The 24696-nt window shown below is 48.0% G+C and overlaps 1 protein-coding gene across 1 annotated transcript in view; it reads right to left on the bottom strand.

Moving 5' to 3' along the window:
• LOC311580224 (gamma-tubulin complex component 3-like) overlaps positions 1-24419 on the bottom strand; it is a 53960-nt gene extending 29541 nt beyond the window's left edge. The window contains 12 exon segments of the mRNA XM_084751598.1: positions 2054-2220; positions 3192-3324; positions 3585-3653; positions 6724-6849; positions 7473-7591; positions 8564-8736; positions 10538-10749; positions 11348-11425; positions 14015-14031; positions 14034-14081; positions 17054-17161; positions 24239-24419. Of these exon segments, the coding sequence (XP_084607724.1) occupies positions 2054-2220; positions 3192-3324; positions 3585-3653; positions 6724-6849; positions 7473-7591; positions 8564-8736; positions 10538-10749; positions 11348-11425; positions 14015-14031; positions 14034-14081; positions 17054-17161; positions 24239-24386 (1398 nt within the window). The 5' untranslated portion in view covers positions 24387-24419.
• Between the last annotated feature and the right edge of the window lie 277 nt (positions 24420-24696).

Below are 24696 nucleotides of genomic sequence, written 5' to 3'. Positions count from 1 at the left end.
TGGAGCAGGGACTAAGTCACAGCAAAGTGGACTGAAGGGACAAGCACAGCAGCCCTTACCACATGGCACCTAAGCTCAGAGAGAACCGCTACCTGTCAGTCATGCAACAGCAAAGAAGCAATGCAAATAGCACCAGGGCCAAAGCGTCACATGGGCAGAGGAACTGGCACACAAAGGACTAGGGACTTGGTCTTGCTGGTGCCTGTGAAAACCCGAGAATTATGAATTAGCACGGGGAGGTGTGAAAAGATTGGTGAGTCATGTGATAACATGCTAATTCTCAGGGAACACAGGGGAAGGACCCATACACAACTCATGGAACTTTTCTAGATATTTTAAATTAAGTCAAGAGCAAAGCATGAAAAAAATAAAATAAAATCTTTCAATGGGATAAGAAATGAGGTTACATTTGTTGAGTGACAAGATGAACCTATTCTATCATGCTCACCAGACCAAGACACTCGGTAACTTCTAAAACCCAGAGCTAGAGCGATGACTCAGTGAGTAAAGAAAAACAAACAAAGCCTGGACAGAAGCTAGATAGACAGCTCAGAGCTTAAGAGCAAGTGTCACAACGGCTGAGGACGCACGTTTGACTCTCACCACCCACACTGTGTGCCTCACAGCTCCTAAAGCTCCAGCTCCAGAGGAGCCAAAGCTCTCTTCTGGACTCTTGGGCACTGTCCTCACACATGCAATTTAAAATAAAAGAAGGTTCTTTGACTCTTTTTCTTCGGTTTGTTTTTATTTTATTTTATTTTATTTATTTATTTTTAGGTGCTCATTTGTTTTCTAATATATGAAAGCATATGGATTTGGGTGAAATGGGAGGTGGGAAGGACATGGGAGGAATTGGGGGAGGGATAATAATATAATAATCAGAATATATTATATGGAAAAAATAGAAAAAAAAAGCAACACCATTAGAAAACAAAAAAACAAAACACACAAAAAAAAAACTCTGGGTATAATGACACCTACTTGTAATCTGAGTGCTGGAGAGAGAGACAGGCAGATTCCTGGGGCAGGCTGGGTAGCCAGCCTAGTTTACTCAGCAAGGTCCAGGTCAAATGAGAGACCCTGTCTCAAAAAGTGAAGGTGGAAGTCGTCTGAAGATCAATACCCGAGACGGCACACATGCGCGCGGGCGCACACACACATATACACACACAAAATCAAATCTTAGAGTCTCACTCATATTCCAAGCAACAAGGTATCTTCAGAAGAACACCTCAAATGAACACTGTGCTACATAACAGCAAATCAGTGTCTGATAAAAATAAGGAACAATTATGTACCACACATTTCAGAACTCCAGACAGAAGCCTGGTGATACGGGTTACTGGTGGAGAATTTGTCTAAAAAGCATGTGACCTGGATTCAACTTCCTCTCCTGCACTCACTTCCATGGCAAGCAGCAGAGGTTTAACCATGAATGCTGTATTTAGTGTGGTGTCTATGCATTTCTTAACCTCTTAGCATAAGTGAATATAGAATAAAACTTTCATCAGGTTTCTGTTTCCATTTCTTAGTGCTACTGACAGCACTTCTGAGTGTGTTGTCGCTGGCCCTGTTCCCAACCACCACAAAGTCCTCTAGTGTCTGTTGGCTGAATGGTTCTGTGTGTCAGATTTTTAGGAACACGCGTGTTACATTGCAACTTAACTACCTGTATTTCAAAAGGAAAATAAACCTAGATGTAATAGCTTGCTTCACTCAAATACTTAGTACCAAGCTGACAAGTTTATAAAATAACCACGTGAAGAGACACCCACCCCAGAGCATCCGCAGGCCCTAAGGTGGTGCTCTGCCATCAGTCAGCCAGTGATCTGGTATCAGCAGGTCTCAGGGAGACCACGCTTTGCTGTAAGTCAGCCTGGACATGCACATTCCCCCTAACCATGTGACTGTGCTGATCACAGAGTAGCACCGTGCCAGAGGTGCAAGGCCTTCAGAGGAGGCACAGGCCTGTTCAGAGAGATGATACTGGTCAAGATAGCCACACTGGAGGAGGTGGCGCCCACAGCACTTAGCCCCAAGCCTTGGTACTTACTTCATGGTATGTGTCCTCCAGCTCCCCATCATAGATCCATCGGTAGAGGAAGCTCAGGACAGGGTGAGACACTAAGCTCAGAATGTGCTGCACCAGGGACTTCATGTAGAGATCCCCTGTCTTTGTATAGGCATGGACAGCAGAGGCCAGCTCACCCCCTTTCCGTCCTAGGGGAAATAAGGAAAAAAAATACACAAAAATAGCCAAACTTGAAGTCATGACACAAGCAATCACTTAATATTAAGCAAAGACAGCAAGTGACAGTGATAATATGCCTCTGCTTTCTTCAGTCAGTACGAACCTTGTGTACCTAGTAACAGTAGCAGCACAGCATGGACACTGAGATGCAGTCTCTGGCTGTACAAACACACAAGCAGGAGTCAGCCAACAAGCTTTTCAGTTGTAAAACTGACTACGAGTGACCAGCTGCCCCGTCTAGAGTCTTAAGATTCACACTTTACTCTGCAATTTAGCTCACACCTAAGTACTCATGAAAAGCAAAGGCTCTAAGGACAACATGACAAGATGTGGGGTGTGGCACACATGCAAACAGCCTGCCAGCAGCAGTGCAGCTCTGCAGCAGGACCCTGAGGAAGGCCCAGGAGCGGCAGAACTGGGTTCTAGCAAGGCAAGCGCGGAGTTGGCAGTGTGGGTCAGAGGCTCCTAGTCTCATACACATTGCTCTGGTGTGCAAGCAGACGAGTGATGAGAGACACCTAGGAACCCAGGAGCGAGTCTTACAGCAACAACTGCCGCAGACCTGTGTGTGCTCACTGCTGTGCCCTCAATGTGAGGCTGTGTGTCCTGTGTGTGCTCACTGCTGTGCCCCTCAATGTGAGCCTGTGTCTCCTGTGTGTGCTCACTGCGGTGCCCTCAATGTGAGGCTGTGTGTCCTGTGTGTGCTCACTATTGTGCCCTCAATGTGAGCCTGTGTCTCCTGTGTGTGCTCACTGCTGTGCCCCTCAATGTGAGCCTGTGTCTCCTGTGTGTGCTCACTGCTGTGCAATCAATGTGAGCCTGTGTCTCCTGTGTGTGCTCACTGCTGTGCCCCTCAAACAGAGTAGAATCACAGACCCTACCACAAGCAAGTTTTGCACCAAATATGTCTAGAAGCACAGAAAGGAAGCGCTCAGAGGACCTTGGCAGTAGTCGACCAGCGCAGCAAGGGTCTTCAGCCTTATTTTGGGGTCATATGTCCAAACCAGGAGGCGCCGCAGAGTGAGGCTGCTCTCTAGTCCCAGAGTCACACCTTGATCATCTTCTAACTGCAGCTAAAAAACAACAGGGAAAGGGTGAGCAAAGACACTGAGTCAAGTCCTCACCCCAGAACCTACACAAACGAAAACCAGGCCTGGCTGTGCAGCAATCAACTCAAACGTCCTCCTGTAAAAGCACAGCACTTTTAGGCTACACACAATTAGTCTTCATAGGGCAGAGAGGTCCCTGAAATGAGCAATCAACTGGTTCAAGGATGCTACAAGATGCTGTCTACAGTTTTCTAAGTCTTGAAGGATTCACCAGGAGTTCTTACCTGGGAGTGCAGGACAGAGAGGAGCCGGTAGTACTCTTTGAGCTCTTGGTGCAAGGCTGCACAGAAACTCTGTGTGAGAAAGACAAGCAGGGCTGAAGCATGGCCGTGCGCTCACAGTGGTTCAGTCTGAGACAAGAGTACACCACCACGGAGCTCAGGGCAACTGCGCTCCTGCATCTGTAGTGCTGATTTTAGTAAGAAGCAGCTTGAACCTTGCAGAAAGAAACAGGAGGGATGTGGCAGGTTTCAGTAATGCCACAAGCATGGTCACTTTAGAGGAGGACCCTTTTACATGGTGGCCTTTCTAAGTTTCTGCAGTTGCAACAACTTTCTTGAATCCACTTCCAAGAAATGGGGACTTCTACTAGCCCCACTTTTGGCATGGTTTCCTTACCGACCCAGTTCTCTCTGCAATTCCAGACTTCGCTCCACAGATGCTGCCAGAAGTGGTAAAAACGGACCCACTGCCTGCAGCCCAATGATAAGACCCTCTTGGCATGAACCCGAGGCTATAAACAGAGCACACAGCCCAAAGTCTGCTTGCAAGTCAAGCTACCAAACAGACCAGCAAAGGCTAAAGCCTAGCATCTTTAAAGAAATATTCAGGCCCCATGGCTCCCCATACACCTTAATGCAATACACAATCCCATAAAATATGTGCCTATTTTGCCACACAGAAGAATGAAATGCTCTTTTAGCTATAAAAAATGAACATAAAATACAAAAAACCCTTCTGGTGATAAAAAAGGAACATAAAATGAACATTTTCATTTCCTGTAGCTATAAAATTAGCACACCAACTTTATAGGCACACTGCCAACACTTCAAAAGTCAGACTTGTGAGATGAACTGCCCCAACCTAGGGAACCACAAAGGCCTTTGAGTGAAATGCTGGGGTCCCAGTGAGGGCAGACACCTCTAAATTCCCACCACCACCACACACAAAAGCAACCAGCTCAGGGCACAGGCGTCCTTACTAACTTGTTAGCTCCCCTAACATTCAGAGAGGCAGCAATGGGGCATTTGTTCAGGTACATCATCATGTTCTACAAAACCGCCACCCCAGTCTCCAACCGGGCAGAACCACAAACATAGACAAGGTTAAAAATAAGAACATAAACAGTTTATCAACTGACCAAGAGCTTAAGCTGCTGTCAGCCATGGAGAATGCACTCCTGCAGACTGCACAGCTGAAACTACAGGTGGTCTGCATGCCAACGCCACATAGCCGGGTTCTGTGAGCGCGTCCATCTCCCACAGCCCGAGGGAGTGGGGCTGGCTGGGCTGGACCACCTGGGCTTGCAGAGGAGGAGTAATGACAAGAACTGTGCTAGGAGCCAGTTCTCCTTCTGCACAATCCTGTCCCATCTGGACTATGACACGGCTCGGCTGAGGCCTCAGGGAGAATGCACCCAGCAAGTACCCACGACAACAGGCACAGACACACCCCAACAGGGATACAGATCACCCCAACAAGAGCACTCAAATGGTCTAACACGGGCAGCCACGGCTTCTTGACTTCAGCAGCAGGACACACAGGGGCTACATGCAGACAGTGTTGTGAACACCACCCCACTAGCGTGGCCAATAAGATGAAAGCACAGGATTTAAATGCCTGACTGTAGGACCCTTATGATGCTACTATAGTGATAACATAGCTAAGGCACGTCTAGCAAGTTGTCAGGACCCGGAATATACAAAGTGTGAAACCGCCCAGTACAGAACTGGACATTCTCAAAAGACACAGCCAATGGCACTGAAAAAATATCCACAACTCCCAATTATCTGGGAAATGAAACCAAGCCCTGAGAAACACCCGAGCTCCAGTAAGAACAGCCACCATCTGGAAGAGGAGGAAGGGGAAGCCAGCACACTGCTGGGTGGCTGAGCACTGGCTCCTCAAATAACTAAAGGAGGACTTCCAGATGCCAACACCCACCGTAGGCCTGTGTCGGTGCCTGCAGCACTATTCACAGCAGCCATATGTGAAAAAGTGCCAATGCACAGAGAGCTACACTGTGGAAATTCACGCAAACAGAAACATTTGAGACTGTTACACAATCTGCCATACAACTTTTCAGGCAGAAAAAGGAGTGAACTAAGTAAAGGTGACAGGCTCCACCTAGCCCCAGCCAGGCATGCTGTTAGTGTCAGCCCTCAGAGAACAAGAAGGGCAGTGGTCAGCCAGCAGGAAACTCTAGGCTCAAGCCTAGCACTAAGGATGCATTCTCTCCTCACTTTCTAGTACAGAAAGGAGCTTTGGTGAATGAACAGTGTGCAAGGTGACATGCTGTCAATCATGAAGCCAAACTTCATCCCAAGGCATCACTTTAAAGTCATATTCCTAGCCACCAGCCACACTGCCCCTGCCACACCCCTGGCCATCAGCCACGCTGCCCCTGCCATGTTCCTGCTGAGTTCCTGGCCACTACCACATTGCCCTGTTACACCCCTGGCTAATAGCCACACTGCCCCTGGCTAACAGCCATGCTACCACTGCTTTGCTCCTGGCCACCAGCCACGCTGCCCCTGCCATGCTCCTGGCCACCAGCCACGCTACAGCACCTCTGTGATCCTCTCAGTAAACTTCTATAGATACCGTTGGCAGCAATTCCTGAAAAAGAATCCAGCTTGGACCAAAAGCATGGGCCACCAAAATCTGCAGGAGGCCAAGACTTTGGAGGTATTCCCACACTGACTTTTAAATCCACATTCCCCTCAAGATCCAGCAGCCAGGAGGGAAAGGTGGCTGCTTCAAGTGGTGTGCAGCTCCATCAGTGTTCCAGCCTTACGTAGGCAGGCAGCGACAGCAATGGGTCCCCACATTCCACACCTGTCACACTAGAACCATGGACGCCTGGTCTGATCACAGCTCCAAGGCCCTTCCTATGCCTCGGAGGTGGCAGTGGTGGGCACAGCGCAGGCCCAAGCTTCCCACTTGCAAGTCTCTTTCGTCTGGCCTTGATGAACCCCGCCTGCCATTCCCTCATCTGTCCTCAGGCCCCGTGTTCTCAGTGGACCCTGACTGACAGCATCAGCAGCTACCAAGGACACTTTCTATAAGAAGAGCCCAACAGTGACTTCAGGCTCTGGCGCGGAGGAGAACAGCACTTCAGACCTGCAGTGACGATGAACATACCTGACCTACAAGTCCAAATGAGCGGTCCAGACTCCTCTGGTCGACATATTTTCTGATTTTATTATGTAACCATCCCAGCTCAGCAAGCCGGACTGCCATGTCCCTCAAAGATTTATTTAAGTTTGCCTAAAATGTAAACACAGCAAAAGTAAAACTCAAAGACACCAGTAGAATTCACCATCAGCTCTAGCCACCTGTTCAAATATTCTAGCATTAAACAGCAGCCCAAGGAAGATGGAAGTAGCTACCACACCACCAAGAGGAAGAAAGCATGGCAGCAGGGAGGACGGAGCGGGAGCAGACCAGGCTCCTTCTGTGTCACTCTGTGGAATAGCATTCTGGGGCCTGCCCACCAGGGACCTTGACAATCCCCAGACACAGGAGAGTGATGACCTTGTCCTGTGGAGAGGAGCAGGGCGTACATCCACAGGAGCAGGGATGTGGGAAGACTGCATCAGGAATGCTGTGTCCAGGACAGCACACCACACTGGCCTCTGTTTCTTGGGTCCTCTACCCTCACTGCAGCAGCCCCAGCAGTGGACTCATAAGGAAAAGCAAGCCTCACCACAGGGGGCCTGTGATAGATCACAGGAGCCACAGATGGTCAGGGCAAGAAGCAAATCCAGCTGTGCCACTCATTCTGTCCCAGATCTGCCAATCCCTGGGGATGCCAGTCAGTAGGATGCTCGTTCTGACTCTAGTGACTTTTCTTATCCCTGAGCGCTGCAGGCGGCACTCGGCTACCGTACCTTCCCTTCCACTTTGTAGCAGTTGTCCGGGCTGCTCATTTTGATGTACTTGCCATCGATGCCCTGGAACACATAGAGAAGGTCCCTCACAAGAGCCGCTTCGGTGACCTCCAACGAGCCTGCAAAAGATTTGTAAAAGACAGTAAGGAACACTCTCTGTGTGACACGCCTTGCACGACTGACTCGCTGTGTGCCATACATTTGCTCCCAGGCCACATATGCCAACTCGGTGAGCTCAAGAGGCAGGACAGATGCCAGGGCCTTCTGAGGGGGAGGGCTCCTGCAGTGCCCTCCATGGAGGCCTCAGAAGACAAGGCCACCAGGCAGATCACCTCCTGCGACCACCAGGCAGATAGGGAGAGGAGAGCACAGCAAGGGGCTGTGTGACACCAGCTTACTCCATGCTTGGCCCTGAGGACCCACACTTACACAAGGGAGGCTAATGTGGTTGAGAAGGTGCATGTGTGAGTGCTCCATGGGACAGCTGCGTGGGCAAAGGCTTTCATGTGCCTGAGTTACAAATTACACTGCCCCCATGGCAGTAGCAGCCACAGCCTCAGGACCAGCAGACCATGAACCACCAGCAGATCCTGCTCCTCAGTACTGGTGACTCTACCTGCCAAGCACTGCTCCACGGTGTACACTCAAGAAAAGCACTCACAACCCCCTTGACTGCCTAATGGGACTTTAAATCCTTCAAACCACCACTGAAATGGCCAGTGAGTTTCCTTCACACTTGTGCCGCGCCTAGCTCCAGCACCCTGATCAAGACAGACACCATCCTCCACAGAGCGGGGACTTAACCCCAGAAGTAACTTTCCTGAAGGACTGAGTGGCTACCCAGGAGGAAGAGAGTGAGGTGGGAGGACGGGGCCTGGTACAAGGAGGTACAGAGTCCAACACCGAGGGAACCGGCCAGTCAGACGACAGCTGAGAGTGGGCGGCAGCAGAACTAACAGTGGGCAGCGTGCAGTGAGCTCACAAGGCTTCTGGCCCCACCAGGGTCTGGTGCCTCATTCTATAAAAACTAGCATCAGGTCCTGGCTAGTGTTGAGAGTGAAATGGCTTCTCGATGCCAAGACACATCTTACCACTCGAATCCCCTTCTCTCCTTGACCTTGTCATGTTTCGAGAAAGAGCACTGGGGAGACCCTGGGAGGTAGCGGTTTGTGAAGAAGGCTGATTTGCAGTCAGAGTCCACGTAAGACGAGGCCCCAACTGCGGTCGAAGGCCAGCCCCAACTCCTGGAGCTTGATGAGGCTGTCTAGAGAAATAAAGATAAAAGCATTTATGACTTCAAACAACCAGACTCCACAAGAGACAGAAATGTTCCTAGGAATTTTCTTTACTTTATTAACTAGCTACATTAATTTATAAAGCTGATACCAGGGCTCTCCTATACCACCCATCTCCATAACAATCAGCTCCAGGTCCCTGGCACTGTCCTGGTACCGATCCAGTGTTCAGACCCGCTCCCAGCTGCATAGCTTACCTGTCCACCCGCATTACTCTTCCCTATTTGATTTTTCTACCAACACACAGCAGACATCATGCCTACACATAATCAGTTAGAAACTCTAAATTAGTTTTAACTTCAAGATCATGACCTTCATTAATTTAACACTTCCTCAGTTGATAGGTTTCAACACCTGGGCCCTGTCCCTTCCACTGGTCACCAGCCCCACCCCACCTTGTGTGCAACCTATGCAAACAGACCCTGCACTTTTAATTCATTTGGAGAATGCGCAAATACATGAAATGCAAGGCAAAAGTCCCCTGGAAAACATCACAGGCACTCTGTGGAAACCTATGAACCTGATGCTTATTTCTAGTGACAACTGTAATAAAACTACTGCTTCCTAGAACACTAAAACAGCCTCGGGCTCAAAACTGCACCTGCTACTCTAGAGTCTATACAGTACTCTGGGGAAGCCATTCTCCTCCTGCAGTCCCCTCGGTATGGGGAACACCATCACTCCTACCCTGCAGTACCCTCAGTATGGGGAGCACCACCACTCCTACCCTGCAGTACCCTCGGTATGGGGAGCACCATCACTCCTATCCTGCAGTACCCTCGGTATGGGGAGCACCACCACTCCTATCCTACAGTACCCTTGGTATGGAGAGCACCACCACTCCTACCCTTGGTATGGAAAGCACCACCCCACCTACCTTGCAGTACCCTCAGTATGGGGAGCACAACTAGTCTTCCCCTGAACTACTGTTGGTGGGCACAGACTTACTAAAAGCATTCAGTAATACTGTGCATCTGAAAAGAACTGTAAACGTAAAATAAAAGCCTAATTCAGGTCAAAATTGTCTATGTAATTTTTTTCATAACAGCACTAAGCACTCTAATTTCTAAGGTCACAATTGAGACCCTTTCAGCCAAATGCGGGCTTTGGGTCAGCTGTTGGTAAATGGTACAGCTCATCACAGGGCAATGTGTGGTGCACACAGCCCATGCTCAGTACCTGCTGTACAATATAAGTCAAAGTGACTTGAGATCCCACCGTGCTCGCACGGGAAACAGCATGCTTTTGACACTGATTCTCTGACCACAACACTGTTCCACCGTGACAACCAGCAATGACAATGGCAGGACGCGAACACTGCCTGTCTTAGGCGCATATCCTTGGCTTCCATCCTCTTTGCTCCCAGCACTAACCATAAGTCTGAAAATCACAACCTAGGACAATGCACCCTGCTACTTCTTCAAGTTTTGAGTCCAACAGAAACAGCCTAGCTAAAAGCTTAGGGTTTACAGACCTACAGCCCAATACCCTGGAAGCCTGGGCAGGACACACACAGCACCTAGATGCTTCTGGTTCTATCATGTTGCATGTGCACATGTGTGTGTGTGTGCAGGTATGTGTGTGTGCGGGCGTGCGTGTGTGTGTGTGAGTGCGTGTGTGTGTGTATGTGTGTGCATGTGTGTGTGTGCGTGTGTGTGTGTGAGAGAGAGAGAGAGAAAGAGAGAGAGAGAGAGAGAGAGAGAGAGAGAGAGAGAGAGAAAGAGAGAGAGAGAGAGAGAGAGAGAGAGAGAGAGAGAACACTCAAATTACCCAGGGAGGAAAGGCTGCACAGGTGTGGGACCACTGAGGCCACACATGCCGATGCTGCTGATTCCGCTACTGCCCAAGCTGCCAGCGCTCTGTGCCTGCGTGCTGCGGTCCTGGAGGCTCAGGGGGAGGCTCTGAGGCCTGGCATGGTAGTAAGGCATTGAGTGAGCATCTCTTGGTAATGGTTGTGCAAATAATGAAGCGTAGCTAGTTACCTGAAATGAAACGCACCGTAAACACACAGGCAAGAAACTGTAGGGCACCGTGCCCAACCTGCAGGGATGCTGTGCCCTGTCCCCGTGCTAGGGACGCTGTGCCCCTGTTCCTGTGCTAGTTCTGCCACTGGATCAGCAAGTCAGCGAAGGTACTGCTGAGCTGACAGGGCCAGCCCCCTGAGCTCCTGCGGTTACACAAGGAGGAACAGGCCCTCCACCCACACTCCTCAGCTCCTTGCCAGCCAAAAGTCTGCGGAGAGTCTCTCATACTAGGCCCTGCAGCAGGGAAGAGCCAGAGGCTCCAGGAAATGCACATGGGAAGGCTTACAGCAGGAAGCCTGCTGCTGTGACAGTGACAAGTGCTCCCAACTACACCAACCCTTCCAGGCTGTTGGTCCTAATTTGAGGGTCCACTCTTTAGCAGCTGCTACATCAGAATAACATAGTTTTGAAACACATCTTCTGGAAACTTCCGTTCAAAAAGAAAAAAATGACTTGACCACCTGGCCTGTAGGCTTTTAGCTTTTCTATTATTTTCTTTCCTATGAAAACATGGTGTGACCAGCCTACAAGACACAGCTAGGGCCCGCTCACCCACCTTGCTGGCTTGCTTGCGAGGATCCTCACTAAGGTTCAGCAAGAGGTAGAGGATTGACCATGTATTTTTCAAAACTCCCTGTTTAAAGTAAAAATAAAATATTACAAGAGCTATTGTCTCAACTTTGTTTTCCCTCTTATACTTATTTCCCAAATAGGCATACACTTTAAAATTCACCTGGTGACATTCACTCTGAGCTCACTTCATCAGTCATAAATGGCACTATACTCATGAAGACTGGAAGTGACTCTGTGACCAACACCCAGGTCCTTAACTCCCTGGAAACAAATCCCAAATTTACCCTGCTTTGAATTAGTAAAACTTAACCAACAACAGTGATGGTTTAAAAAAAAAAGAAAAAACTATTACCAAAAACATGTGGATAAAGCTGGGTATGGTGGCACACACCTTTAATCCCAGCACTCAGCAGGCAGAGACAAGCAGATAGCTGTGAGTTTGAGGCCAGCCTCATTGACACAATGAGTTTCAGGTCAGTCTGGACTATATAATGTGACTTTGGTCGGGGAAGTGAACTGGTTTTCTAGATTAGTGTCCCATTTGGAGCACAAAAGAAGTCTGTAGAAAAGATAAGCTAAGGATGGAAAGTATTCCACCCCTGTGAGCACCCTGATGTTTCTAATGGAAACAGACATGCAGGCAAATGACACAACTGGAGAGGGTCCCTGGGGAATCTCTAGAAATGTGACCATGATGAGCAGGAACCACAAACAGATCCATGGGCTAGAACTGCAAATACAATGAAAACGTCTGCAGGTGTGGACAAGGCCTGGGGGCCTTTGCTGCAGTCCCCAGACACTTCACTGCACTGCGCTGCACAGGGAAGCGGCTGGGAGAAGATTGCAGCAGCCTGGAACAGAGGCAGGCCTCACAGGGCCAGTGACGGCCAGGCCCTGTCTGCACCACATGACACACTTCCTCTGACTCTGTCTCTGTCTCTGTGTCTGGATTCCATTTCTCAGTCAATAACAGCAGCTGCCATTCGCAAATAACCACAGCACCAAGCACTCTAAGTGCACCACTTCCTGTCATCACCACGATGCCAGAGACCCACTCTTCACCCACAAAGGAAACAAGAGCATGTAGGAAACCCCAGGACTCAAACCTGGCTGCTAGGCGTCACCGGCAGGCAGACATAAGACTGCTGAGAGGAGTCAACATGACAGTGGACAACAAAGCAGGAAAAGCAGGCTGCCTAAAGACATGGATACCCAGAGGCACCAGCAAAAAACAAAAGGAAGGCTCCCTAAACCGCAGAGGACACCAGGCTGTATGTCTCTGAGGGGGCATGTCCCTAAAGAATGTGCCAGTGGAAAAACAGCGGGAAGACCTCTGCCTCTGTAATTAAAGTGAAGGCCAGAATCCCAGCTCTCACTTCAGAAAGGGTGTGAATGGGAAGAAATTGGGGGGGGAGCCCCCCAAGTGAACTGGTGCATACAAAATCTGACAATGACATGTTGGAAAGATAGCCATATATATTTTAACTAAAAAACATGCGCAGCTGAGCTGACCTTCCCACATCAGCCTCCCCAGTTCTGAGACACAGGAGTGTGTTGCCACACTGGGCTTAAGAGCGGCCTCTTTTAACATAGGGAATAGGTAGTGACAGACAGATAGATAGATAGATGACAGATGATAGATAGATAGATATAGTTGATAGATACAGATAGTTGATAAATGATGGATGGATAGATAGATACAGAGGTGGATAGATAGATGATAGATGATAGATAGATAGATAGATAGATAGATAGATAGATAGATAGATAGATAAATAGATAGATATATAGAAAGATAGATTAGATGGATGGATGTATACAAGCAAGCATAGGAATAAAAAGTTTCAAACAAACTTTTAGAAAACAACCTTCTTAATTTCAGTCTCACAAGTGCATCTCCATCCAGTGGCCACAGCATCACACAACAGGTTTTGCTGCATCAAACTATCTCCATGATCCTAGCGAGGGCAAGCAGCTCCCTAACTACAGCACATAAACTCCCCTGTCACCTCTGCAGTGCAGAAGTCAGTCACAGATGGAGAAAGACTGAAAACAAGAAAAAGTGCTGCCGCTGTTGGGAACCACCTTGAAAGAGATGGACTGCACACAAGGCTCTCAAGTCTTCCTTCCTAGGCTCCTCTGGGTCCTTAGTCCTCTCTACCGGAAGAAGAAAGCTAAGTAAACTCAATTCCTTGCAACCAGAAATCACAAAATCTCAACTGTGGTGCAAGTATCTTTGTGAAACTGACAAATCTTTATCAAAATATTAGATTAGGAAACTATTCAAGTATCAGTACCCAATCACAAAAGGGTCAGAATTGTTTTCCCTTCTGTTTTTCACTCTAGCAACAAAATGTGTTGCTCATGTAAAACTGCATGAGGCACGGAACTTCTGCTGTGGGGCCAGGTCTGACATCCACCAGTGCACCCACTCTTGGCAATGTCATCAAGACAACTTCAATGCAAGCTGGAGAAGTCCATTTCCTATGCAACAGACAATCGCCAGCCGTCCAACAGGAAGTCCAACTAATACTTCTAACCCTGAACCTTTCAGCTGCAGCTGAAAGCCATTACTGATTGCATAAAGGACAGCATGCAAGGCCACCACACACTCCCAAGCCACTCTCATTCATGGACTTCCAGAACATACCTGCGAATGAAGTTTCTGTGGAGCTCTGAAAATAATGTGGCATCTGCTTCTCTCCTTTGTCGGATGACTGAAAATTTTAAAAGGGGATTAAGCCTATTAGTCACACACACCCTGATTCAGTGTTACGAGAGCATTGCATCTGTGCTAATAGACTGAGACCGCTGAAAAGAATACTGAACCCAGAACCCAAAGAACAGGTCAAGGAGACTTAGCAATCATTTGGTCAGCTCACCTTGCCTGTCTGACATGGGTAAAACATGGAGACTCTCAGGCTGGGTTGTCTACAAATACTGATCCAGAGTGAGGCAAACTGTTCTCAACTACTAACTGAGAAGAGCTACCAGCAGAGAGGGATGGGGCATTGTCCAGGAAAGCATGAATTCACAGGACCACCAGACATGCAGTTCATCTGACTTAAGCCACACCCTAGCCAGGTGGTGCATGCTTTTAACCCTAGCCCTCAGAAGGCAGAGGCAGGCAGGTCTTAAGTCCAAGGCCAGCCTCAATGACCAGCCAAAGTTACATAGGGGTGATACCTTGTCTCAAAAACGGTCACACTCTAACATTTCTGCTAAGCTGTACACCAGTATTCCATATTGCTTCATTATGAAATAATGACTGTTTCAAAAGAAACATCAATGCATTTATTATGAATCTTATTTTCTTTTCTTTTAAATTATTTATTTATTATGTATACAGTGTTTTACCTGCATATACAATTGCACTCCAGAAGAGGGCACCAGATCTCATTGTAGATGGTTGTGAGCCACTGTGTGGTTGCTGGGAAGTGAACTCAGGACCTTTGGAAGAGCAGCCAGTACTCTTAACCTCTGAGCAATCTCTCCAGCCCTTTTTTCCCCTGCTTTTTCAAGACAGGGTTTCTCTGTGTTAGCCTTGGCTGTCTTAGACTCACTTTGTAGACCAGGCTGGCCTCAAACTCACAGCGATCTGCCTGCCTCTGCTTCCCGAGTGCTGAAATTAAAGGTGTGCGCCACCACGCCCAGCTTATTAATCTTATTTTCAATGTTTTTATTGTTCAGTTATTACTATTACTATGTGACTTCCTTGAACATCTATATTAATGACATAACTAAGGCACTGGCAAGGAGCTCACCAGGAGGCTAGGAAATCAAATTCACAAAGGAAATTACACTTCTAGGACCCAGCAGTAGGGGTCTTGGTGGAACTTAAAATGTAAGCAGTTTGGAGCTCAGAGTTCACATTTATAGGGGAGCTTGAGTTTCAATATTTGGTAACAGGCTGGAAACCCCAGTTATGCCTCTGCTTATGTAACTATTGAGACCAGGAGCCTTGTGGGTGTCTGAAACCTCCACCAGTATCAAAGCCCGTATCTTTCACGCACGAAGCACTTTGATGTTCTTTAACATATCTGATTTACAGGGCTCAGTGTCCTTGTGCTTTGGGGCCACTAAGGAAAATAAGGTGGCCCACCATGGTGGTGCACGCCTATCACCCTAGCTTTTAGGGGTGGGATAGCCAGGTCTGAAGCTGGTCTGGGCTGTGAGAAGCACAGAATAATGATAACACAGCCCTTCCTCTGGGGGCTGAGAAGGCGGTGCCGTGACCAGTGTGACAAGGTGGGCAGCAGCAGCGCACGGGCATGCTGAACTAGGATGACTCCTAGACCGCGCAGGAAGGAGTGGGTGCTATGAGACGTCAACACATTCCCTAAGGCGGTAAGTCATTTACAATCTATACATCGTTTGTTTCTTGGGTGTACTTTCTTGCCACTGTTTTTCAACCATAATTGACCACGAGTAACTTAAAACCAAGAAAGTAAAGCACTTGACAAAGAGGGCCACTGTAAGCTCACGCTGAGCTGAGCCAAGGCTGCCTTTCTAGTTTCCTTAGAACCACACTGCTCAAGTCCTCAACAGGAAAGGCACTAGATCTAACCGTGCTGGGGCCACGGCCTCGGCTGTCCACAGCCAGCAATCCTGGACTGTGTTACAGCTCTGCCAGACAACACCCACATAGATCACTGTGCCGTGCGGCTCCTAACAGCACAGTAGGACCCTGTGTTTTGCAGACTGACTTCCTAGGAGTGCCATTACCAGCCTGGCAAACAGTTACAAACAAAATCAAAGGCCACTTCATTTGGACAGTTTAAGAGGAGGCCCCAGTAGGAAGCAGCTACTAAGATCCACGGTAGGTTTTTAAGGCCCTCTGAAAGGCCCTGACTGCAGCATGCTCGCACGCCCTTGAAATGTGCTCTCCAAATCAGGACCAGTCAGCTCTCCTACAGAAGGCTGATGACTGCTGCCACTCAGCGAGCCTAGATGCCACTCCAGAGGCTGAATGGAGTGGCAGAGCCGACCTCACCGAACCCAACTGCTATTACCAAACCACATGCCAAGAATAGAGAACCTTCTTCTCCAGGGGCCACCACTCAAAAGAGCCTGAAGTGCCATCTCAGAAGGGAAATGCTCGCACAGCCCTGAATCACAGCAAGTCTGATGCTGACAATGAAGGAAGTGGTGATGCCTCACAGAGCAGGCTTAACTGTTAAGGCTACACATTGGAAACCAGAAAACAAGGGGTGAAGTCAGTCCCCTTATCTTTTGTATACTAAAACTAGATTGCAGTGTTATGACGCATTTAAAACAAACTTCCACTATGTTTTAGTAATGTTAATGCCAAGAAAAAAAATGAACTGTCCTTATTTTTATTAGTACCTATAATTAAAACAAGCTTGAGGCCAGCATAGATTCACATACACGTGTATATATGGGCATACGTGCAAACAAGCATATAAGGATATACACATGCATACATGCAAACACGCATATCCAGACATACACATGCACACATGTATGGATATATAAATAAACACAGACAGGCATATGTACACACACATATATACTCACATATAGATGACCATACACACATGTGCACATGTATACATGCACAAATACATGTAGATATATAATATGTATATGCACATATACATGTCACATAGAGTCTTTAGGTTTCACAAGTTTCATAATCTAACACATAATAGTCAAGAAAAATACATACGTTCTTTCTTGATTTTTTCAGCAACTAGAAATTCATCTCTTTCAACGGTGGGGGTGAAGTTGCTACCAATGACTCTCACAGCAAACTGGAACTGCTGGGCAACATCAGCTGGAAGGTGAGCAGAGGCTACGAGTTATAACTGGACAGTTTTCATCACCAGGGCACACAACTCAAGACAGCAAACCACTGTCCCCAGTCTTAACTACGAGGACAGAAAAGCCATATGAAATCAGTGACTTGAGTGAAGAGTTCTATAAAATTTGGGAAAAGACAGCAGAGACACAGAAAAATCCTAAAGAAAAACTAAACTGGACTGGTAGCCATTTCAAAGGGAGTGACTGAAGTCACAGAATGGGCGAGGTGCTTGGAAATACGCTGGTCAAAGGCCTCTGTGCAGCTTCCAGCTCCCGGGAAGACAGAGGCCGAATCTGTGCACATGAGTTACAATGTAGATGTGTCTCTGCTTCCTTTAAAGATACATAAAAACGAGAAGGATGCAGCTTAGCTAAGATAAATGTGCCAGGGCGGAAGTGAAGCTGGAGGGATGCTGGAGAACAGACAGGTGCACAGCACTAACTCAAGGATGAGGATGCCCGCCCGATGTCTGCAAGGCCAGGCATGGGTCAGGAGGCAGAGCTGTCTTTCTTTTCTGTTGCTCTGATAAATTCTCAACCCAAAGCAACTCAAGGGAGAGTAGGTTTATCTGATTCACAATGTTAAGTTACAGTCCATCACTGCAAGGAAATCAATGGACAGGGACATGAACCAACTGCTCACAGTACATCCAGTGAATAAAGTAATGAATTTAAAATTGTAAGCAAGTTAGCAACAGTGGTGCATGTCTGTAATCCCAGCACTCAGAGAGGCAGAGGCAGGTGGATCGCTGTGAGTTCGAGGCCAGACTGGCCTACAAAGCAAGCCCAGGACAGGCAAGGCTACACAGAGAAACCCTGTCTGGAGGTGGGGCACACACGACAAAGCAAAACTAAAACTGAATGCAGGTGCTCAGTCCCCTTTCTCCATGCTCATACAGCCCAGGCACCTGTCTAGGGAATGGTGACGCCCACAGTAGGCAGGACTTCCCACAAATCAAGAAAATTCCTATGGACATTTCAGCAGGCCAACCTAGACAATCTCTCAGTGGAACAGCCTTTTCAGGTGATTCTAGATTAATCCACCTCTTGCCAACATGGCACACAGACATATCACTTTAAGCCATACCCTTCTACTCTTTGTCCCCAAAGTCTCATGTTACTCTCTGAAGTGGTTTGAATAGAAACGGTCCCCATGGGGTCATATACTTAAATGCTTGGCCATTAGGAAGTGGTGCTAAGTGCGAGGGATTAGGAGGGGTGGCCTTGTTGTAGAAGTGTGTCCTTGGGGGTGGGCCTTGAGGTTTCAGAAGCCCAAGCAGGAGGTGGCTCTCACTCTTCCTGCTGCCTGAGGATCCAGATGTAGAGTTCTCAGCCCCTTCTCCCACACCATGTGTACCTGCCCATCACCATATGTCCCAACAGGATAACAAACTAAACCCCTAAAACTGTAAGCAAGCCCCAATTAAATGTTTTCCTTTTTAAGGGTTGCCATGGTCACAGTGTCTCTTCACAGCAATAGAACAGGGACTAAGACAGAAGTTGGTACTAGGAGCAGGGTATTGCTGTGACAGGCCAGGCCATGCTGATGGTTGGTGGAATGTGCACTTTGTGACTTCGGACTGGAAAGCAGTTATATGTTTTAAGTGGAGCTTACCAGGCCATCCTAATTGGAACAGGGAAGACAGTGGTGCTGAAAACAAACCAGATTATAACTGCCTGGTTCAAGAGGTTTCCAAAAAGAATATTAGAAGGTGGCCGAAAGACCATCCTTATAATATTTTGTCAAAAATAAATGAATAAATAAATAAATAAATAGTGCCTTGTTTTGCCCTTGTCTGAAAAAAATCTGCCAGAGGGTAAATTGAAGAGTTTCAGATTAATGGCATTGGCAGAGATTTCAAAACAGCCTAGTATTGATTGTTGCATGGTCATTAGTGGCCAGTCAATCTTATGCAGATCTGTAATGAAAAGGAGCAAGCTGAACAAGGGAAAATACCAATTGTACAGTTTGAGGAGAAAAGAGACACCAGGAAGTGTAATGGAGCTAAGGCCAGTGCTCAGTGAGATAAAAAGCTTAAAGGAAAACCCAATGCTAAAGGGAATAAGGGGGAGCGGTGACCTCAGGGCAAGACCCACCCAGTTAAAGAACTAAGGAAAGGCTGAAGCAGTGAACAGAAAACAAAACAAAACAAAAATCCCAGAAAGATGGTGAAAATGTATTTGGACAAGGCAGCAAATTCCAGTCCTGGCAGTTTCAGCCATGTGGCTTAGTATAAAGGGTAGAAGAAAAGGGTTATGGAATCTCCCTCCACAACTGAGGAAAGATGCAGAGGGCAGGCATGCCAGGTGTGTCTGCATGGAGACCCAGCGAGGCCATGCTATGAAGCTGTGAGGGTGAAGCCAGAGTTAAATGTTTTCTTTAGAACAAATGACATGGGGGCTGGAGAGATGGCTCAGAGGTTAAGAGCACTGACTGCTCTTCCAGAGGTCCTGAGTTCAATTCCCAGCAACCACATGGTGGCACACAACCATTTATAATGTGACTTGATGCTCTCTTCTAGCCTGCAGGTTTACATGTAGGCAGAGCACGGTATACATAATAAATAAAGATCTTTAAAAATGAAAAGAAAGAAATGACACAGACATGGTGTCTCTTTACAACAGAACACTGACTAAGAAGCCCCCATAATGTCAATATAAAATACAGTCCAATTTTAAGTCTACAAAGTCTTGAGATTTTTCAATATTTTGAAAGTTCAAATTTTTTCTATAAAATCAAAAACAATGTATACATTTCTAACATATAATGGCATAGAACAAATGTACAATTTTCAAAATGGAATAATCAAAGCAAAACTCCAAATCCAATATGGCCAAAACCAAACCCCGTAGCTCCATGTATAACACCTGGGGTTTGTAATGAAGCTGGCTGGGTTCCGCAGGCTTCAGGCCGCCCATTCCTTCAACCCTTCAACTTGTGGCACGCACAGCTTCTCTTTCCAACTTAGTCCAGTTCCACTTCCTGCCTGTAGCTCTTCTTGGCACATGTCCCATGATCCTGGCATCCCTAACACTAGCCACTGAGGGCTTGCTTCTCTCTGGGGACCTCAACCCTGCCAGCAGCTCTCCCTCACTCCTTCCTTCTTGTGTCTTTCATACTTTCAAAACCAACAGCACATAAAGGGAGCCATCATCTGGAGGTATAGCCTACACCCATGGACCATAGAAACATCAACTCCTGTGTGCTGCCCTTGAGGAAACACTTTCCTGATGTCCAGTGCAACCACAAGGTGCTGAGCTCTGTATCAGCCAAAGCTGCTTTTCTGTCTGTTCTTCCTTGTTATAAACTTGAAGCTTGAACACACAGCTAACAAATAATTTATTGTTTTTAAATTCAACTTCACTCAAAATCTCACAGAACTGGCAAATGACGCGAGACCTTAACAAATCTTACAGGCTTGCCCCTGAGCCACCTTGTGACTCAGTCCTTCTCGCAGTGCTCATGACAAGGCTTCCACTGTCCTCATATTCTCTCACTATCCGAGATCCAAAGAGAAACCCCTGAAACTCTCCTCATGGCACCTGATGGCTTTTCTAGCCCCAAATTCCATTGTTTCCATATTCTTCCCACAAACAGTTCCAAAGACACAAAGCCACACAGTCATGCCCCTGGCCCACCCTAATCTAGATAACACCACAGTCATGCCCCTGGCCCACCCTAACCTACATAGTCCCCACAGTCACACCCACGGGCCACCGTAACATAGAGAATGCCTCATTGAAACTCCCTTCCCAGATAATTCTCTATTGTGTCGAAATGACAGTTAAACCTAACTATCCACAGGGACAAATGTCAAGAAAAAAAAACATTAAGCTGGGCATGATGGCACACGCCTTTAATCCCAGCACTCGAGAGGCAGAGACAGGCGGATCGCTGTGAGTTCAAGGCCAGCCTGGTCTACAAAGAGAGTCCAGGACAGAGAAACCTGTCTTGGAAACCAAAAAACCATTAAATACATTAGACACTCTGCAGAAGCCTAGAGAGGTGCAGCAAGGAAAGGAGTGTCATTCTCTCAAGGGATAGGTAAGAAGGGAAGGAGCTGCATATGTGGAGGAAAAGCCAGTCCCCGCCCAGTAACCCTGACAACCACTGATCCCATCCAGGCAAACCTCAAAGTATAAGACATACAGCAAGTCAGCAAAGACTAGTGATCAAAGTCAGAGTCTGGCCTCAGAGGCGCAGGAAGCTGAGAGGAAAGACAGGGGCAGTTCCAGTTCCCAACAGCAGCCAGGTCCTTAATAACCCTTCCCCAGGACTCAGGACCGAGGAAGCTGAGAGAAAAGACAAAGACGGGCGAAGCTCCCAGCAGCAGCAAGGTCTCCGGCAGTTCTTCCATGAAAAAGCCCGGCACCTGCTTTAAGTACCATCAAGGCATACGGAACAAACAGAGATGCATACAGAGGGGAGGGGCGGGGAAGGGGAAGAGGCAGCTTCTGGGCCCGCTAGTCTGCTCAACACAAGAAAACAAGAGGGCCTGTTCCAAATGGAAGGGAGGGCAAGGACTGGAGCTAGAGGTTGTCCTCTGCTCTCCACACACACATGTGCTCTCATTCTCACACACGAATGAACTTGCCTGTGCACGTGCTCACACACACACACACACACACACACACACACACACACACACAGATTTTTTTAAGTAACTGCAATTAGCCATCATATTTTCTTTAACATTAACAGAATTAAACCAGAAATCAGTGTCAAATCTGAAAAATCACCAACAGCCTTAGTTAAAGCGACTACTTCTGTGATGAAACACCGTGACCAAAAGCAACTTGGGGAGGAAAGGGTTTATTTGGCTTACATTCTATGTCACCTCTCATCATCAAAGCAAGTCAGGATGGGAAGAAATCTGGAGACAGGAGCTGATGCAGAGGCCATGGAGGAGTGCTGTTTAATGGCTTGCTCCTCATGGCTTGCTCAGGCTGTTTTCTTGTAGAACCCAAGATCACCAGCCCAGGGATGGTCCCATCCACCACTAATCCCACCACTTAATTCACTAATTAAGAAAATGCCCTACAGGCTTGCCTACAGCCCCATCTTAAGGAGACATTTTCTCAATCAAGTCTCCCTCCTCTCATGACTACAACATGTATCAAGCTGACACTGGGCAGCCAGCACACCAAGTATTCAGAGCCAATCTGAATTCCCGAGAAAAGGATCCTCACAGAGGAAGAGGGGCTAGAATACCTGGCTAGTATACACCGCCTTACCCACCTAGGGCCGAAGAAGATGACGTAACTGCTCCATAAGTCTCCTTATCACATCCCCAGACTACAAAAGACAGCAGAGGGTCTGGTAAAAAAAAAAAACCTGCAAGGCTTGCACTCTTACTAATGCCGGGTCCAGCAGACACTGTGCAGAAAAGCGCTTGTGGAGAGATCGACCTAGAACTTATTAGGAGGTTGATTTCACTGAAGTCAAACCGGCCTGATATGGTAATAAATACCTTCTAGTTTTCATAGACACCTTCTCGGGGTGGGTTAAGGCATTCCCCACGAAAAAGGAAATGGCAAATGTAGTGGCCAAGAAGAAACTTGAAGAAATCCTTCCCCGGTTCGGGATACCTAAGGTAATTGGGTCGGTCAATGGGCCTGCCTTTGTCGCCCAGGTAAGTCAGGGACTGGCCAGACAATTGGGGATAAATTGAAAATTACATTGTGCTTACAAACCCCAGAGCTCAGGAGAGGTAGAAAGGACAAATAAAACTATAAAGGAGACCTTAACAATATAGACCTTAGAGACTGGCGGGGTGATTGGACAGCCCTTCTCTCCCTTGCCTTGTTCCAGGTACGGAACACGCCTGGACCGTTGGGACTGACACCCTTTGATATACTGTTTGGTGCACCACCACCTCTGTCTAAAATCCTAGAGAGTGTGGTGTGTCCCGATAACAGTTTTGTACCTTCCACCCATCTTTTAGCCCATTTAAAGGCTCTCGAGACGATCAGGCGAGAGATTTGGGAACAGCTGAAAGATGCCTACACTGCTAGAGACCCTACAGTTCCTCATCAGTTCGAGATTGGAGACACCGTCTTGGTATGGAGACACGGAGCTGAGAATCTCGAGCCATGGTGAAAACGACCCTACCTGGTACTGTTAATGGCTCCAACTGCCATTAAGGTAGAGGGAATCCCCACCTGGGTCCATGCTTCACATGTGAAAAGGGCTCGTCTTGAGACTAATCAAGATAAATGGATCCTAAAAAAGACTAATAATCCTCTAAAGCTGCGTCTGCATCACAGAGGCAACCCTAAGTCAGGACAATAACCCTCATGCTCCGATACAACAGACTTGGGAGGTGATCAAAAAAAGGGGAACAAAAACAGGCTAGATAAAAGACAGAGGGACAGAAAGGACTGTACCCATGTGATTAAGTCTGAGCTTACCCCAGATCTGCCTATGCAATTTGCTGATGTTCAAATATTTGAAACAACCAATCGTGTATGGCCGCGCCAAAACTTCCCGCTCCCCCTGACCCTTGCCCATATAAACCCCTAACCCCTGGGCTTCTGGGTCGACCCCTCTGTCTCCTGCGTGAGATCCATGTCGACCCGGAGCTCCGCCAATAAACTGCCTCATGTGTTTACAGCAAGACGGTTGTTTGTGTGTCTTTGGGTGCACGCCATCCCGAGGCTTGAGTGAGGGTCTCCCTTCGGGGATCTTTCACTACCACAGCAAAGTGGGCCGAAATGCTTTGAGGTCTGGCTTCTTAGAAGCACTATTCGCTACTTGAACTCTCTGGGGGAAAAAACCTAGCATCGTTCAACCCTGGACTCATCACCAGAGGCAGAAATGACAGCAGAGTGTGAAGCATGCAGAAGCAGAGCTGCAGTGTGCGGTGCAGTCTGGACAAAAAAGCAAAAGCAAAGCCCTGCTACAGCAGCTCAGGCTGGGGGCCCCCCGGGCAGGGACATCCCGCACGGGTGCCGCATCCCTTTCCTTCCGCGGGGGCCAGGGATAACAACTACCCCGCCAGCCAGTGTCATGGCGCTCAGCGTCCACAGCTCGCAGCCCCGCCGCACGTACCTTCGCTCTGACCCAGGATCCGGCAGCACAGTTTCTGCAGCAGAACTTGGGGCGAGTTCTGATCCAGGGTTTCCATTACTGCGCCCGGACTGCGCGCCACAGCCTCCCCTTGCCCCAGGATCCCACGCCCAGAGTACGACGCCGCCATATTCACGGAAGCGGCAAATGTGCCTGCCTCCCTTTATGCACTGCCTCCCGCGCGAGGCGCGCATGCGCCCCCACCTAGTCGCCGGTCTTCACAGATTCAAGAGCATTATCAGACAACCACCAGACCATTGGACGACCAATGCCCGGATGACCCACTTACCAGAGCTTGTTGCTGACAGAGCGGGTGACCTTCGCTCCGCCCGCCATCCTTAACCCTTCCACCTTGCTACCCGAAGCTGGCGAGACCCCAGTACATCATTGTGAAGAGATACTGGCTGAAGAAACAGGGACTCGGTCAGACCTCACTGACT

This window comes from Acomys minous, assembly GCF_964271855.1.
Source record: "Acomys minous genome assembly, chromosome: 2".
Classification (NCBI taxonomy): Eukaryota; Metazoa; Chordata; class Mammalia; order Rodentia; family Muridae; genus Acomys; species Acomys minous.
The sequence above is the reverse complement of the archived record's forward strand: the minus strand, read 5'-3'. Positions and strand labels throughout refer to the sequence as shown.